The sequence below is a fragment of the Macaca fascicularis genome, chromosome 7, assembly GCF_037993035.2.
Source record: "Macaca fascicularis isolate 582-1 chromosome 7, T2T-MFA8v1.1".
Taxonomy (NCBI): domain Eukaryota; kingdom Metazoa; phylum Chordata; class Mammalia; order Primates; family Cercopithecidae; genus Macaca; species Macaca fascicularis.
In genome coordinates, this window is record NC_088381.1 from 170,015,698 (window position 1) to 170,033,914 (window position 18,217).

At 46.8% G+C, this 18,217-nt stretch overlaps 1 protein-coding gene and 1 long non-coding RNA gene across 27 annotated transcripts in view; both read left to right on the forward strand.

The window, feature by feature from the left end:
• PPP2R5C (protein phosphatase 2 regulatory subunit B'gamma) overlaps positions 1-10,334 on the forward strand; it is a 166,428-nt gene extending 156,094 nt beyond the window's left edge. For 9 of the 26 annotated variants that reach the window (XM_065518504.1, XM_065518505.1, XM_073998248.1 and 6 more), the window contains one exon: positions 7,509-10,334. In XM_065518504.1, coding sequence (XP_065374576.1) covers positions 7,509-7,640 — 132 coding nt within the window. In that variant the 3' untranslated portion in view covers positions 7,641-10,334. Of the gene's footprint in view, positions 1-113; positions 231-4,540; positions 4,613-4,720; positions 4,934-7,508 lie in introns of those variants that run through there. The other 17 variants (XM_065518501.1, XM_073998243.1, XM_073998242.1 and 14 more) reach the window with 8 other exon arrangements.
• Positions 10,335-10,421: 87 nt separating this feature from the next.
• Positions 10,422-15,855, forward strand: LOC141407331 (uncharacterized). Its single transcript, XR_012416141.1, has 3 exons — positions 10,422-13,422; positions 14,030-14,168; positions 15,630-15,855. It is a non-coding gene; the product is annotated as an uncharacterized lncRNA (long non-coding RNA).
• Positions 15,856-18,217: the final 2,362 nt, after the last annotated feature.

The window sequence follows — 18,217 nt, forward strand, 5'->3', positions numbered from 1 at the left end:
TGCGGGAGAGGGCCCTGGGGGGTGGCAGGGGAGATGCGTCCCTGGCCAGGATGAGGAGCTTGGCGTTCAGAGCCTGGGCACCTAACAGAGTGACTCCACACTTTGCATTGCAGTACACAGTGTATAGTCAAGCCAGCACCGTGAGCATTCCGGTTGCAATGGAGACAGATGGGCCTTTATTTGAAGATGTGCAGATGCTGAGAAAGACAGTGAAGGACGAGGCTCATCAGGTAAAAGCGCACTGAGCTCAGCTGGGCGCCCATGACACATAATTGCTTAAGAAATGCACATACTCTTGGTAGGCGATGTGATTTGCATCAGTGCCTTCTGTTTAAGCTGAAATTAAAAATTAAATGTTGCTAGCCTTATAGGAAATACTGTATCTATAGATCTTAGTGATCAAATTACTAGAAACAGTTTTTAAGGATTAAGTATGTGCCTAAGATTTGTATCTCCATTTACTAACAGTAGTAGTAATCCCAACTCTTAACTATTCTTTAAATGTTAACTCCAGCAAAATCGAAAGCTTCACAGCCATATCCACCCCTCGCTTTTTCCTTCACAGCCCTCTGGCTTCTGCTTTGGCCCAGAGATGCTCCCTTTTAGCTCTTCACAGCAGGTGCTAACAACCCCTTCCCCAGGACACCTCATGCCCCTCGCCTCCCTCACCCCCCTCGCCCTCCTCATGCCCCTTGCCCCCTCCCCCCTTGCCCCCTCACCACCCTTGCCGCCTTGCCCCCTCACCCCCCTTCGTCCCCCTCACCCCCTTGCCTCCTTACCACCCTTGCTCCTGCCCCCTTCCCCCCCACCCCCCTCATCCCCCTCGATCCTCTCGCCCCCCTCCCCCTTGCCCCCTTCGCCCCCCTCGCCCCCCTCACCCCCTCCCGGGCACTGTCTTTCAGTGCTTATGTCACAGGCCAGCTCAGGTAACAGCCCTGCTCGAGTGGTTTTCTTTCCTTTGTTGTGGAATAAACATGTAGATCACCCCGATTCAAAGAGAGCCTCCTACCACTCTTATTCCTCAACTGGGCCTGTAGACACTTAGGACAACTTACTCAGTTCCTGCTTGAGTTCAAGGAGCCTTTCAACTGCAGTGTTCCCTGAGCATCCCTCCCTGTTTCAAATGCCTGTAAACTAAAAAAGGAGTCCCAAGTGGTCTGGAGACATTGGCCTTTCTCCCTGAGAAACTTGAACCTCTTTTTGACCAGGGAAATAATTCCTGAAGACATCCTGTTCTAAAATTCTGAGGTGAAAAGTGAAAGTAGGCACCCTGCCTGTGGAGTGGCCATTCTTTTATTCCTTTACTAGATTAAATAAAATATATTATTTAAATGAATGCCCCCATTTTTTTTTTACATTTTGAATGTGACTCCTAGAAGATGGGGAATTAGCACATGGCTGGCGCCATATCCCAGTGGGGCTGCACTGGTCCCAGCTGCTTTCTCGGAGTTGCACAGGAAGGGGCTCATGGTGCCAAGCTCCCACGGTAGCCACGGTCATTGGTCTCTTCTGCCCCTCTAATTCCTCAGCTCAGGTTAAGAGCAAAATAGATGACTGAATGCTGCTTTTAGCTCATCAAAGCCTGAAAGTACTAGAAATACAGTGGAAAAGCCCACTGAACACTCCGAACATCGGTAACTAATATTCTATCTAATTCAGTTGGATTCCATACTTTCCTCACAATGAATGTTCTTAGCAATGAATAGATTTCATCACAAATATGAAAATCTGTGTATATTTCTCTCTTTGTGGGAGTGTTAATGTTCTCCCTTCTTTTTTTTTTTTTTTTTTTTTTTTTTGAGACAGAGTCTCGCTCTGTCGCCCAGGCTGGAGTGCAGTGGCGCGATCTCGGCTCACTGCAAGCTCCGCCTCCCGGGTTCACGCCATTCTCCTGCCTCAGCCTCCCGAGTAGCTGGGACTACAGGCGCCCACAACCGCGCCCGGCTAATTTTTTGTATTTTTAGTAGAAACGGGGTTTCACCGTGGTCTCGATCTCCTGACCTTGTGATCCGCCCGCCTCGGCCTCCCAAAGTGCTGGGATTACAGGCGTGAGCCACCGCGCCCGGCATTCCCTTCTTGATATTTTTTTTAACTCAGGGATTTAAGGTCGCCTTTTTGCCATTTTGATTTTGTGGCTTCAAATTTGCTAAAGACTTGTGAGCTGATCCTGTTACTGCACACAGAAGGAAATCACAGTTAGTGTTAAGACACTAGGCTATACACAGTTTAAAAGCCAGTTCTTGGCCGGGTGTGCTGGCTCATGCCTGTAATCCCAGCACTTTGGGAGGCCAAGGCAGACGGATCACCTGTGCTCAGGAGTTCGAAACAAGCCTGGCCAAGATGGTGAAACCCTGTCTCTACTAAAAAATACAAAAATTAGCCAGGCGTGGTGGCAGGTGCCTGTAATCCCAACTACTTGGGAGGCTGAGGCAGGAGAATCGCTTGAACCTGGGAGGTGGAGGTTGCAATGAGCCAAGATCGCGCCATTGCACTCCAGCCTGGACAACAAAAGCAAAACTCCGTTTTAAAAAAAAAAAAACAAAAAAACGATTCTTACACATTAAATAGCTTAGGGTTGGGGAATTTTTCTTTTTGGTGTAGCCTTTGACTTAGGTTAGAATTAAAGCTAGACAAAGAATAAACTATGTCCAAAATGTAATGTACCTGAAAGGTATGTACATATTTGCAATTTAGGTCCTGCTCTGTAGTAGATCAAGAACTTGATCAAGAATGCAAACCAAAATAGCATTCTGTCCTGAGTAAAACTGCGTTTGAAAGTCAGCCCTAGTATCTGTGTGATTTTCGGGGCCGCGGAACTTCCAGCTGCTCGGTCTGTCCACTGCCCTTGGAAAGGCGCACGTCCCCTCCTGGGAGGGTTACCTTATACGGTGACAGGAAGGAACAGGTCCTGTGGCCATCCACTTGTCTAGTTCTAAATACACACACAGGCAGGACAGTTATTGGAGAACTTCTGTAGCATGTCTGCTTCCTTGTTTTCACAGTTCTTGCAATTGTGTTCTGTCACCGGGTTTCCTGTGTGACTGACATTCTTACAACAGTGATTCCCTCACCTCATCCTTAGATCGCTATGAATTATGTTCCTGAGTCAAGACTCAGTATCATTGAGATGTCAGTTTTCCCCAAATTAACATACTCTCCATTAGAATCTCAGCAGGCTTTTTATCCCCAAGAAATTGAGAAAGCTAATTCTAAAATTCACATGGAAATGCAAAGGATGTAGAATAGCCAAAACAACTGTGAAAAAGAATGAAGTTGGAAGACTAATAACACTATGCAATTCCAAGACCTCTTATAGTTTTTGTTTGTTTGTTTTTGGAGACAGGTTCTCACTGTGTCACCCAGGCTGGAGTGCAGTGGCACGATCACAGCGATCACAGCACACTGCAGCCTCAACCTCCTGGGCTCAAGCAATCCTCCTACCTCAGCCTCCTGAAGTGCTGAGATTACAGGTGTGAGGCCCTGTGCCTGGCCTGACTCCTCGTAGATTTCTGTGGATCAGTTGAATCAGTTGAATTCAACATATCCAGATGAAGGTATTTATGGAGTGCAGTGTCTAGGTATAATATTTGAAATGATAAATTCTACTCCTTTTTTTTTTTTTTTTTTTTTTTGAGAGACAGGGTCTTGCTCTGACACCCAGGCTGGAATGCAGTGGCAGTCTTGGCTCACTGCAGCCTCGGCCTCCTGGACTCAAGCAATCTGCCCACCTCAGCCTCCCAAGTAGCGGTGACTACCGGCACCACCACATTCAGCTGATTTTTGTATTTTTAGCAGAGACAGTTTTACCATGTTGGCTAGGCTGGTCTCAAACTCCTGGTCTCAAGTGATCTGCCTGCCTCGGCCTTCCAAAGTGCTGGGATTACAGGCATGAGCCCACCACACCCAGCCAATAAACTTTTCTTAAGTTGAAAAATGTTTGGAGTGGTTTTCCTAAAATTCTGAAAAGCACTATTGTTAAAGCAAAAAGAAGGTACCAGTTCAAGGCTGCAGTGAGCTATGATCACACCACTGCCCTCCAGCCTGGGTGACAGAGCCAGACTCAGACTCTCAAAACTTTTTTTTTTTTAAAAAAAGGTACCAGGATGCAGGAAAAATGTATGTGCACAATTTGTTGACCAAATTGACATAAGAAATTATAGCTAAAAATTAAGATTTTTTGGTTTTTATATATAGTCATTTGAAGATATTCAATGCCCTTTTAATTTTATTTTCAGCTAACTTTATTTTTCCAAAATCATTTCACATTTCTCTGAGATGACGTGAGGGTTGGCTTGGGACGGGTGTGAGCGGTGGTTGAAGGAATAGCTGGAGAGAGGGAAGCAGGCTCTGATGCTGATGGATGGAGTAGGCTGGATTTTTGTGGAGAAATCAACCATGTATTTACCTATCCTTTATTTACGTTTCCTTCAAGAAACTAGTATAACCCTAGTCAGAACATTCAAAGAAAACTAGCACATATCATGTGAATGGCATTTATATCACAGACATTTAAAATGTTTGCAATTCTCATTTTTAACAGTTGGTCGGGAGAAAAGCATCACCAACCATGCAAGTAAGGAAGGTGTAGAGAGACGGAAGGTGGTCAGTGCAGGTACTCATTATTCAGCGGATAGAGCACATGGAAGCCTGTTCTCCAGGAAAAGAACTGATGAGTTAACATGTACATGAAGTATTTTCCCTTTTGTCCATGTCATTCCAGCTTGTGATGGTCAAAACAAAGAAAGAAATTTGGCGACTGGGAGGCCGAGCACAATGGCACACGCCTGTAATCCCAGCACTTTGGGAGGCCGAGGTGGGCGGATCACCTGAGGTCAGGAGTTCGAGACCAGCCTGACCAACATGGTGAAACCCCGCTTCTACTAAATAACAAAAAATTAACCGGACGTGGTGGTGGGCGCCTGTAATCCCAGCTATTTGGGAGGCTGAGGCAGGAGAATCACTTGAACCCAGGAGGCCAGGAGTTTGAGACCAGCCTGGGCAACACAGCAAGACCTCATGTCTAGGAAAAAAAAAAATTAGCCAACCATGTGGTGTATGCCTGTAGTCCTAGCTACTCAGGAGACTGAGGCAGGAGGATCCCTTAAGCCCAGGAGTTCAAGGCAACAGTGAGCTGTAATCACGCCACTGCATTCCAGCCTGGGTGACAAAGACCCTGTCTCTAATTTTTTAAAAAAATTTTTTTAAGAAATTTGGTCCCTTAAGAAATGTTGATTATTTCTATCCCAAATTAAGTAGTAAAGTTTGAATGTACACCTTTAAAGAGGAAGAAAACTTGCATAGCCATGTATGCCCAACCCCTGGTGTTCTTTCAGCACTTAGGGTTTATACTGAGCCTTCCGGGTCTGCCCGTGGGCTGCAGAAGAGAGGCCGCCTCTCATTGACCTGTGTCTCCCGCGGTCCGCTCCGCCCTTGCCAGCATGTTCACCTGCACATCCCCTCCGCCGGCCCTTCCTCGCCCACCGTCTGCGTGCTGTCTTCTCCCTGCCTCCTGTCCTCATTTTTTTGCCTTGTGGATAGTAAAATTATTCTCTGCTTTGCACATCAGTTCAATTTAAAATGTCTAAGCAGAAAGGCCCAGATATGTCCACCGGTTTTCTGTCCTTTCAGAAGCTCTGGGGTCATGTGTGTGTTCTCAGTTTGCATTCACTGGTTGCAGCTCCAAGCTTTTTACTGTTGCTTTTTTCTAGGAAAATGTTTCTTCTCTTTGGAGTGCCTATTGCAGCTGTAATTACATATTTTAAGTATATAAAAATCTTGGTTTTGTTTTGCTTTACTTTGTTTTAGAGATCAACATAGAATGGGCATAAAATTCAGGGTAGGATTTCAACTCTGAGTTTCTCATGGGTTGAAGGTAGACATGCTCTGCATCCTCACACACTAACACGCTCTCACAAGTACCATGATGGGTGAGGGGACCGTGACCTTCACCATCTCCAGAAGTAGAAGATTCTCCCAAAACCCTCACGCTGGTTTCCAGGGGGAAAACAAATCCAAAGTCCTGCCCCTACCATGAGTGAATGTGAATATTCAAATAACATTTCTAGAAATCATCCTAAAGTGATGTGACACAAAATTCTTTTTAAACCTTGACATGATTGCTGTTTTCATCGATACATTTGCAGAGAACCCTGCTGGGAAACACTTAGCAAAAATTTGAACTTTTCATTCAGGATTTCTGCAGATCCTTGAATTTTTCATTAAAGCGAAGGAAAATGTATTTTACATCCATACCAAAATCAGACATCTGGAATCTGTGAGGCTTGTGTTCTTTCTGTTGTCAAATGATTGACTTAAATTTTGTCTGCTAGACGTACCACCAAAGTAACTTAGTCTCTTTGAATACACTGAACAAAAAGGAAGACTTAACTCTGATTAAGAAGCTTTATCCAGAGAAGTTTCTAACTAACTGGCCGTCAAGTCGTCTGGCATATACATCATGTTTGGGTGATTTAGATGGTTTATTGTTTTGTTTCAAAATATGGTATTAACACAGTGTCTCTACTTTTAAACTGGATTATGTGTTTATTCGTGGAAATGGATGCTTTGATATGTAAACTCTCCAAATTAAGTTTCCCTTTTATTGCAGATACAGTTATCCAAATCTTCATGCAGAAATGGGATTCACTTAATTTTTTTTTAAGTGAAACCAAAATTTCCTAGACTTTACGAAGACAATGGATTGGAGAAGAGAGTATTTTTTTTTTTTTCAATTTGATAGATGTTTGAAATCCAATTTAAATATGTTTTTCATTCATTTTTTTTCTTTGCCTCCAAGGAAATTTCTACTTCTTTTTTTTTTTTTTTTTTTTTTGAGGTGGAGTCTCGCCCTGTCACCCAGGCTGGAATGCAGTGGTGCAATCTCGGCTCGCTGCAACCTCCACCTCCCAGGTTCAAGCGGTTCTCCTGCCCAGCCTCTCAAGTAGCTGGGATTACAGGCATGCACCACTACACCCAGCTAATTTTTGTATTTTTGGTAGAGACGAGGTTTCTCTATGTTGGTCAGGCTGGTCTCGAACTCTTGACCTCGTGATCCACCCGCCTCGGCCTCCCAAAGTGCTGGGATTACAGGCGTGAGTGACCGCGCCCAGCCGGAAATTTCTACTTCTTGAAATGCTTCTGTAGGGGACATGCCGATGAAACGGCTTTAATGACATTTATGAAATAGGTTACTTATGAGATTTACTAAAATGCATGAATTATGCAAATTAGAGGTACTGAGTCCTTTGTATAAGCACTGCACATTTCAGAAGACCAAAACGCCAGTATTGAACACACAGGCCCTCACACGAGTCACGATTTTTAGTAGCAAGACATTTTTGGCGAATTTCCATGATAAGACATACGCCGTTTCCCTGTGGCCAGGGTGCCAACAGTGAGTGGGTGAGGCACACGTGCCTCGAAGTTATCCTTTGACTTCCACCTCAGAAGTAAGCTTGCTTTTCAGATAGCTTAGTTTGTAGCCAACGCCATTGCATTTCTAATTCCAGGCACAGAAAGATCCGAAGAAGGACCGTCCTCTTGCACGCCGCAAGTCCGAGCTGCCTCAGGACCCCCACACCAAGAAAGCCTTGGAAGCTCACTGCAGGGCTGATGAGCTGGCCTCCCAGGACGGCCGCTAGCCTCCGGGGTGCCGCATCGGGGCTGGGCCCGCCAGTTCTTTTCTGGATTCTGTAGAAAATACATACTTTCTGTGCCATACCAATCAGTTACACTCAAAGCTTTCTTGGACCCCGTTCTGTAGGCAATAACGTGCGTCCGCCTCAGCGCGAGATTAGGAGTTCAAACAATGGTGACTTCCCAGAGCCCGCTGGCAGAGCCACGGGTTGACGACGGTGTCCTCACAGTGTCGTCGCCACCCCAGCATAGTCCACGTCAGACTATTTCACAAAGTCAGAGCTATAGGAAAGCACCCTGCCCTTCATCTTCATGTTCTCCCAAATGCAACTTAGGATCTTTTAACATAGGTGGTTCTGTGATAACGTCAATGTTTTCCAAATCAAAGGAACACTTTAAAAAGTATGACCTATTTTTTAAGACTTTACAGCCTTTGAAATGGTTTCCACGCGATTGTTACGCCAGCAGTTCTCGTTTGTTTGTTTTTCAATCTCAGTGAAATGGCTCTTTGCTTTTGAGTTCTCACACAACGTACTGGGAAAATGACAATCCTCAACCGCTGGTATTTTCTAAGGGGTCTCTTCACTTTGATGAGTGACATGAATACCGTGTCTCCTTCTCTTGTGTGTACCTAAAGCCATATTTCCAAGTCTGTGGTACTCCAGGATTCCAGGAGTAAGCTTGTAGAAGAAATTTATTTTAAAAGAGATTGCTCTGAAATTTATCTTAAAAGAGCTTGCTCTGTCTACCTTGACAGAAATTGGAGTTTAAAAATTATGTGTTCATATTGTTATTTGCAGATTTCATTTCCATCAACTTAAACATTGTTGCCCTTCAACAAGGCTCTTGAATTCATAAAATTATAGTCTCTAAGAATTCCACATGTGATGGAAAGTTAGAGCCAAATCATTTTGAGTTAAGCCAGTTCTTAGCCTAACGCAAACTGCAGCTGTCTTTGAGCGTAAAGTAACACAACAGCGTTGCACGGGACCGGCAGTGCCGCTGCCTTCCCCAAAGGCTGCAACGCGGTTCTGAGAGCTTGGAGGAGGCACCAGCGAGGATGATGCTCAGTGGGGCTCTTTCTGTTGCAAAGAGCTCACATTATCAACACCTCGTAAGGAAAATACAGTGTCTGAGTTTTCATCGGTCTTCAAATGCTGCTATGTATTCCACAGACTTCCTTGCATGTACTGAGCTTTTTTAGATGGAATAGCACAAGGAGAAAAATCTTTAAACTTAGTGCTTTGTCTATTCTTTATTTCTCTCAGGGTGGCCAGTATTTTGACTTATTTATCCTGCTTGAAAGCTACTTGAGATGTGTACTGCTATTCTAAACACGTGATTCTAGTTTCTTTCATCTCTGGCATAAGATTATATAACTTAATGTTAAGTGTCTTGATGCATAAAAGACAAAATCTGGCTTTTTTTTAGGATCTGGTTTTTCATCGAGGTCTCGGGTATCCTTTTAAAGATTGTGAGAAGCAGACATTGCTCCTTGTGCAGCTCTAGTGCCTGCTGCCCACTGCTGTCATTTCAAGCCACTGGCAATGCTTCTGTCCTCGTGTCTTGGAGGAAAATCACCTGGGGGGAGGGGACTTCTTGTGTTAAGAGCAAGTGCAGGTATGAAATGCGAAGACTGCCCCAGCTAAAAGTGGACAAGTCCACTTTGTGAGATGAACACTTCCTGAGAAACTTGACGAGTATCTCTCCATTTTACCATTCTGAAAACTTATCATTCAAAAAAACAGTTTTGATGCCTTCTCCTTTTGAGGGAAAAAGGGTGCTTTTTATTGTATAAAGCAGCGTCTTATGTATTTTGATATACCATTGTTTGAACTTCCGTCTTTAGCTGATAGATTCTCAAATATCCTTGATTTTGGATGTTCAGTATGTTTGTGAGAGAGGTTTCTGGGAAGACTCTCTTTTCGCCCTAGGGAAAAAGCAAAATATCAATGTTTGGTTGACTGTGTAAAGCTCAGTGTGTAAGAACATCTTTTTGTCTAGGTTTTCTTTCTGCTCTTTATTGAAGACAAACACTCACCAAAAAGAAAAATAAAAGAAACCAATTTTCTTTGGCAAGAGTATTACTTAATATTCTGGCCTCCTAAAGGTTCCCTAGTTAGTACTTGGACTCCTGTGCTAATTGTCGGCTTACATATCATTGTATAGAGACTGTTTATTCTGTACCAAACTGATTTCAAAAGTATTACATTGAAAATAAACCGGTGACTGTTTTTCTTCATAAAGTTCTGCGTTTGGCATCTTCACTCTTTCCAGAATGTATCTGTACATCAGAAATGTCACTATTCCAAGTGTCTTTTTAGTGTGGCTTTAGTATGGCTTCCTTTTAATATTGTACATACATTGTATCTTTGTTTTATGGTAATAAGTAATAAAAATGTAGACTTCATATTTTGTACAAAATGTCCTATGTACAGAATAAAAAAATTCATAGAAACAGCAAATATAGGTAAGTGGCACAATTATTTTTCTTTAGAAAATACCTGTAACTTTATGCATTAGTGAAATGTTAAGTACCGACATATTTTCTAACATTTTGTAATTCAGAACTTTTTGTTTTGACCTTGTTTATGAAGAGAAACTTCAGACACCTGCCATTTAATATGCTCTTTTATCTAATTTTCAAAAACTAAGAGACGGTGTATCATATGGACGAAATAAAGAACATGTGAATTTTATTGCTCATCATGAAACTAAATTTAGCCATGGTGTTGGGCAAGCTGGCTCTGACGTGATCGGGTTCCCGTTAGGTCAGGGCCGCCCACACACAGGGACGCTGACTGCGGAGGGCCCGGCCATCTCCACCCAGCCCGCCTGGAGCGCTGACTGCACCAGCTGCTAGCCACAGCTGTTCAAAGCTAAGTCTATCCGCTGATTTTTTACTTAGTGGAAAAGGCAGTGTGCCTTTTTATAGACCACCTCTTGGTTTGGTTTGGGTTTTGGGGCTTATTTGAGTAGGAAAAGGTGAATCAATACAATTTATAGAAATGAAAGTCTTGAAAATAGGGAATTGCTGGAAGTATGAATTTGGGATCCTAGTTCACCCACCTCCTCAATGGAGAGAGCGTTATCCTCGCTGATGCTCTCGCGAGAAGCCCATGGAAACAGGACTAAAGTGTTACCTCCTCGTGTTGTGGTTATTACCTCACCTCTCCATAGCTGCGTGTGGTCAGCACGCCGGCTGGCGTGGGAGGGCAGGCTTTGTCCTTAGCTTCCTTCTCTCCCCAGTGGTGTCTGTGCTGCCTTCGCACTGACAGAGGTGCAGACGCCGTCACTCTGCGGCTGGGGCACATGGACGAGGCTGCGACCCAGGCAGAGTGTGGTCTTCGGCCCAAGGGTCCAGTAACTTTGCTGCTCCACTTCCACCTAAAAGTGGGCACGCCAGCCAGAAGACTCCACATCCTGCGCCGCTACCCAGATCAGTGTTCCACAGACTAGATGTTTGCCCGCTGCGGTCCTTATCCCCCATCTTAACACTGCAGGAAACCTGGTGTTTAGTAACTTCCTGCAGCACAAGAGTTCGAGAGGACTCACTCACAGAGGCATGCTGCGATTCCAGCCCAGCTGCACGCGGCTGCTATTTGGGGGTAGCAAGAAGCATAAAGGCAAAACGACTGGCTTCGTGTCTCCTGTGAGGGTTGGCAGCAGCCATCAGCAGTAATGACAAGGAGAACTCGTATTTCTTACCACTGCCTTTATGCCAGGAGCTGTGGTGGGTGCCTCATTTCCCTGGGTTAATTTACTTACTTCTCACAACCCACCAAATAATTTACTACTCTTATCCTCATTCACAAATGAGGAAACTGAGGCACACAAAGGTGAAGTCACTTGCCCGAGGTCACGCAAATACTGAGTGGAGCCAGGTTGCTACCCAAGCAGTGTGGCCTGGGGTCCAAGCCCCGACCATCACATTACATGGTGGAAATGCCTTCTAGATGGGCAGCGTCATGGGTGATGGTGAACACAGGTGAGGGCCTGGGGACATGCTCGCAGCACGATGTCAGGCAGTAGGAACACCCCCAGGTGGACAGTGTGAAGTTACGGTATTGTCAACCTAAAGGAAGAAACTGAGACAATTCAGGGAGAGGCCAGGCCCCACGGCTCATGTCTGTCATCCCAGCTACTCAGGAGGCTGAGGTGGGAGGACCACTTGAGCCCAACAGGTTGAGACTGCAGTGGGTCATCATCTCACTACTGCATGCCAGCCTGGGCAACAGAGCAAGCAAGACCTTGTCTCAAAAAGAAGATACAGGGAGAGAGCTTATTTGGGCCAAGGTCGAGAGCTGCAGCCTGGGAAACACTTGCAAGCTGCCTTGAGAAATGCTCTGGGGGAGAAAAAGAGGCTTCAGCATTTAAAAGAGAAAGGACAGATCGGGAAGGGGGCAGTTACTCAGGTTGTTTTTCAGGAGTTCTCGCTGGTTGACAGAAACTCTTGATGAGTGATTGGCTATACATGGTTGAACTACAGGGCGCGAGATGCGGTGTCCAACATGTGGCATTGTTAGGTACATGCATAGCTACTGGTGCCAGTCTGCAGCCCACACAGCGAGCTTCAGGAGATGATCTCCCAAGGCAGGAGGGGGAGTGGGGCGTGGGGGCTCACCTTCCTCAGGAAAAAAGTGTTTTCTTCTCATCCTGAACTCCAGGTGAAACCCTTGCATCTGCATTCACCACCACTTGACACTGGGGAGAACCCCGGGCCCTGCAAGGTCGAGGGGTAACCACAGTCATGGACCCCAGGGTCTGTCCTTCACAACCATTGCCCCATGGAGATACCCAGGGCCACCCAGAGCCCGTGCTTAGCCCCGACGTTGCACTGGGGAAGCAGCCCCTATGGAGACAGTGTCAAGGGACTGCTGTGACGGCTGCGGGCTCTGACGGTGTACTTGACCCCAGAACCAGAAGAGCTTGATTCTAGTCCAGTGGCTCCCCTTCCTCAGAGGCTATTTTTTTTGTTTGTTTGTTTTGTCTTGTTTTGTTTTTGAGACAGAGTCTCACTGTGTGACCCAGGCTGGAGTGCAGTGGCACGACCTCAGCTCACTGTAACCCTGCCTCCTGGGTTTAAGCAATTCTCCTGTCTCGGCCTCCGGAGTAACTGGGATTACAGGCGCCCACCACCACACCCAGCTAATTTTATATTTTTAGTAGAGACGGGTTTCACCATGTTGGCCAGGCTGGTCTCGAACTCATGACCTTGTGATCCACCTGCTTCGGCCTCCCAAAGTGCTGGGATTACGGGCATGAGCCACCATGCCCAGCCCGAGGCTTTTGTTTTTATGTAAGTTTAGATTTTATAAAACATCAGCATTTTTGTAAACAAACATGCTAAATTTCAGCACTTTGGAGACCACCAACACATTAGCCTCTATTCTCATTATATTACTAATGTGAACCTATAAAATTATCAAAGGTTCAGCTCTTATTTAATATGTAGTTTTATATAAGATTTCATTTGGAGGAAAAAAAAAATGGATTCCACTGTCAAAAAGTTTGAAATGCACTAAGCTTAATTCAGCTTTTTTAGAGAAGGGAACAGACCTAGAGGTGCAGAGATGGGCCCACACTGACTGGAAGCCAAGTGTCCCTACTCTCATAAGACTTTCTGCTTCGTATAAAAAGCATGATGTAAATTCCACAGAACTTGGGGGTGGGGGTGCGGGCCACATAACTCCATAATCTCTAGAATTCCTATTTTCCTACTTACAGGTCTTCCTGCTCATGTCTGGTGTAGGGTGGTTGCCTTGAGGGGCTTCTAGAAATACACAGGTAAATAAATATAAGCTGGGGCTGGCCCAGGTGTACTGATTTGTGTATTTTTATAGGATAATATGTAACAAATGGATTACTGGCCAATCCAAGAGGGGTTTTTGTTTATGTTTTGGGACCTTTTGTGTTTTTTAGAGATAGGGTCTTATTGCCCAGGCTGGACTCAGACTCCTGGGCTCAAGCGATCCTCCTGCCTCAGCCTCCCAAGTAGCTGGGACCACAGGCCTGTGCCACCACACCTGGCAATCCAAGAGTTTTTTGACCTGTCTTCTTAATTTCTGTAATAAAAGCAACCAGTAACATACTGTTGGTGAACAAACATGCAGCACAGCTGTGATGGAAAAAGACGAGTGGAGGGGGAATGAGGAGAATCAGTGCCCGGGAGCCCCAGAGATGCTAAATGAGCACTTTACAGCCAACAGCGCTGCTCAGGTGCTTCTGCCTCCCAGAAGCGTCGCACACACACCTGCCACCCCCGAATCAGAATATGGATCAGAGAGGGTGCCAAGCAAGGGGAAAGATTAGGCCGGATCCTGGCGCTGAAGCATAACATGGAGAAGTCAAAGGCTGACATTCTCCCCGGCTCCTCCCTCCCTCCCTTTCTCAGGTGTGGTGACCTCATCTGTCTTCATTTCTGCCTCCAAAACAAGGCTCCCTTCCTGCTGCCGAGCCCCCTGCTGACTCTCCCTTGGGTTCCCCTCTGTGCGCTGCCCTAAGCTGGAGCGTCCACGTCTAATGCAACGCAGGTGAGTCCGTCCACCGGGTACTTCTTGGGTGTTTAGATGCCTGTTGAAAATGGGTCCTCAATCGGCCAGGCGCGGTGGCTCACACCTGTAATCCCAGCACTTTGGGAGGCCGAGGTGTGCGCATCACGAAGTCAGAAGATCGAGACCATCCCGGCTAACACGGTGAAACCCCGTCTCTACTAAAAATACAAAAAACTAGCCGGGCGAGGTGGCGGGCGCTTGTAGTCCCAGCTACTCGGGAGGCTGAGGCAGGAGAACGGCGTGAACCCGGGAGGCGGAGCTTGCAGTGAGCTGAGATCCCGCCACTGCACTCCAGCCTGGGCGACAGAACAAGACTCTGTCTCAAAAAAAAAAAAAAGAAAACGGGTCCTCAATCAAGGAGCGACCCCCAGAGTGAGCGCCACGCCTGAGGCTCGGAGCAGGGTCACCTCCTCCTTTCAAACAGGAATCCATGCTGAGGCTGGAGCCTCTTTAGACCCACGTGGCCCCACAGCCCACAAAACTGAGGCTGACCCCAGGGCTTGAGCTAAAGGAAACAGTCACGCATATCACCTGTTGCTGTCAGAGGACTTGTGAGAAGCCGCCTTGTTTCCAGTGCTGTCAGAGCCCAGGTGATTCTCTAGTAAATGCTTTGCCAGGAAACCTGGAGGTTTCTTCCTTCGGGATTGCTTCTTTGTGGGTTTCAAACAGACTAGAATAAAAAGCCTGCTACGGAAAATTGACATCATAATTAAAGGCCCAGAGGTCGGTGTGAGACTGGCATGAGGGGCAGAGGAGGGACATGGGGCCCCCCCGGAGTCTCCGACCACTCCCAGGCTCAAGAGTTCCCTCTGAGGACTCACAGGGGTGAGTAGAGCTGTCGGACACATGGCTACAATTATGCCAGTGAGCAGACACTGATGAAAATCAGGAACAGGACAAGATGCACAGGGCAGGGCTGTCCAGGAGACGTCAGAGCTGCCAGCCGTCCTCTCCCCGTGGAGCCCTGCGGCGCACTGGCTTCTCCCGGTGACGGTGTGCACCAGCTCGCGTGGAGTATCGCCCACCAGGGAAGCTCGCCTGAGCATTGGCGTCCACAGTTTTACTGGGGGTTTATCATGTGTACATGGTGGCCTCGGTGTCCAGCCCCTCCAGAGGTGGAGCCATCCTGTGTGGCCCGAGACCCCCAGCATAAATCATGTCGTTTGCCTAGACTGGCCAGCAGGGCCCAAGGCCCCCGGCTAGACAAAGGCGCTCTCACCGGGCACAGCATGCCAAGGGCCTCTCGGCTGCTGCAAAGCTGGGGAAAAGGCCAGACCTCTCTTTGGACAAGGTTGAACCTTTCCTGAACAGCTGTCCTCCCCACAGGAGGAACCGGAGTACAGAGAGGCTCATCTGCTGGGCCGAGGTAGCTAAGGGCAATGTGGGGGTCCCACAGTCAACCCAGGACCTCCCTAACTCAAAGCTCTTCCCGCTACACAGCAAGAAGAAGGGACTTCCCAGCTAAATGGCGATGTCTGCTTTCCAGTGAATCTGAGAAAGGAGAGGCTTCCAGAGTGAGAATAACTTGCAGAGGAGAAGGAATAGAACCTGCCTTCAGAATGTGAACCACTCCCCGTAACTCAGAGATAAAACAATCCCATACCTTGAAGTGGCTTGGAGATGAGCGTTCTTTTATATCAACATTAAATACATATGGGTATACCTAGCTTTATTTCCCCCCCTCAACTTAGAGTGTGAATGTGTGGTAAGCGTGTCCATCGCTGGCTAAGCATCTTGTATGGTCTAATTGGCAATAAGTAGGGGAGTGGGGGCCAGGCGCCGTGGCTCACGCCTGTAATCCCAGCACTTTGGGAGGCCGAGGTGGACGGATCGCTTTGGGTTAAGAGTTTGAGACCATCCTGGCCAACACAGTGAAACCTCATCTCTACTAAAAATACAAACGAATTAACCAGGTGTGGTGGTGGGAGCCTGTAATCCCAGTTACTCAGGAGGCTGAGGAAGGAGAATTGCCTGAATCTGGGAGGCAGAGGTTGCAGTGAGGTGAGATCGCGCCATTGCACTCCAGCCTGGGTGACAGAGCAAGAGTCCGTCTCAAAAAAAAATAAAAATGTAGCTAGGTGTGGTGGTGCACACCTGTAATCCCAGCTACTCAGGAGGCTGAAGCAGGAGAATCACTTGAACTCGGGAGGTGGAGGTTGTAGCAAGCCGAGATCGCGCCACTTCACTCCAGCCTGGGTCACAGAGGGAGACTTCATCTCAAAAAAAAAAAAAAAAAAAAATTGTAGGGGAGTGGCAGGTTTTCAGGGAACCCAAGAGCCTGAGTCTTCCTGAATGAGCTCTCCAGCAAGGTGAAAGCCCAGCAGAGTCTCTGGAGGGCAAAAATCTCAGGCAGAAGAAACTTCTGTGACTGCATTCACTCATTCGTAACAAAACACCCGCGGCCCCCCTGCCCCAGCTGAGGATGAGGAAAGCAACCATGACTGCCGCTCTCCCTAGCTGCTTTCTCCAGCCTGGAGACCGGCGCGACTCCATCTCGCCATGAGGAGCTCGGGGTGGGAGTCTCCAGCCTAGAGGCCGGCGCGACTCCATCTCGCCATGAGGAGCTCAGGGTGGGAGGAGGCCTCACGGCCGTGTTAGGCAGCCCGTGGCTTTATGAGTGAGGACAGCCAGGACCACTGAACCCCAATACCCTCCACACTAGTTAGCACAGCAACAGTGTCAGGCAGACCCCAATCTTTCAGCTCCTGGCCCCACACTTGTGTCAATATGGTACCGCGGTGAGACCCTAAATCTGCTCCACCAAAGTTGACCCTGGAACCAGTGTTGGGTTTCTGATGACCAGGAGGACCTGGTGGTTGCCAGGGTCCCTACAGCCAGTCTGCACACCTGCCCCCGGGCACGACAGTGTTTCTATGTCCTCATCAAAACAAGAGAAAAGACGGCTGGGTGAGGTGGCTCACGCCTGTCATCCCAGCACTCTGGGAGGCTTAGGTGGGAAGATAGCTGGAGCCTAGGGGTTCAAGACCAGCCTGGGCAACATAGTGACACTGACCCTGTCACTACCAAAAAAAAAAAAAATTAGCTGGGTGTGGTGACGCCTGCCTGTAGTCCCAGCCATATGAGAGGCTTGAGGTGGGGTCACTTGAGCCCAGGAGACTGAGGCTTCATTGAGCCATGCACTTCAGCCTAGATGACAGAGCAAGACCCTGACTCAAAAACAAAACAAGAGAAAAGAGCAATGGAATGGTTCCTCTGGAAACTCAATTTGAAGAAGGATCCTTTTTCTGACATGCTCTTCCTCCACTTTTAGCATGGAAATATACCTTTGGAAATGGCAAGTGTAAATACTAGTGTCTTTTATAATTCTCCACTTGAAAAAAATTGGCAATACCATTTTAAAATTTAAATAGTACGATAATGCTGACCAGCTTCCAGACCTATGAAATCCCAATTTCTAGGAACCCCAGTCTAGTTCAAACCCTGGTTTTACAGAAAATGAAATAGAGAAAGGAAAGCCCCATAACTGGTGAGCCAGCCCCTGTTGTGTATCTGCTAAGATCTCACAGAGTTAGCTGGGCGTGGTGGCTCATGCCTGTAATCCCCGCACTTTGGGAGGCCAAGGCAGGTGGATCACTTGAGATCAGGAGTTTGAAACCACCCTGGCCAACATGGTGAAACCCTGTCTCTACTATATAAAAAATTATCTGGGCATGGTGGTACACCCCGGTAGTCCCAGCTACTCGGGAGGCTGAGGCAGGACAATCACTGGAGACAGAGGTTTCAGTGAGCTGAGATTGTGCCACTGCACTCCAGCCTAGGTGACATAGTAAGACTGCATCTCCAAAAAAAAACTCACCAAGTTGTATGTTGGCGGGTAGTACTTTATCTTGACTACCATTTGGTTTCTTTCTAGGTTGTGAATTTTTTGAAAGTCTAGGAAAATGCACATTTGAAAGATTTATTTGAGACAGGCAATGGATCTCATATAGAAATGTTTTACTTTACCAAGTAAAAATTCAGATATTTCTTACATAGAAAATATTTCCCGTATTAAAAAGCTAAATTTT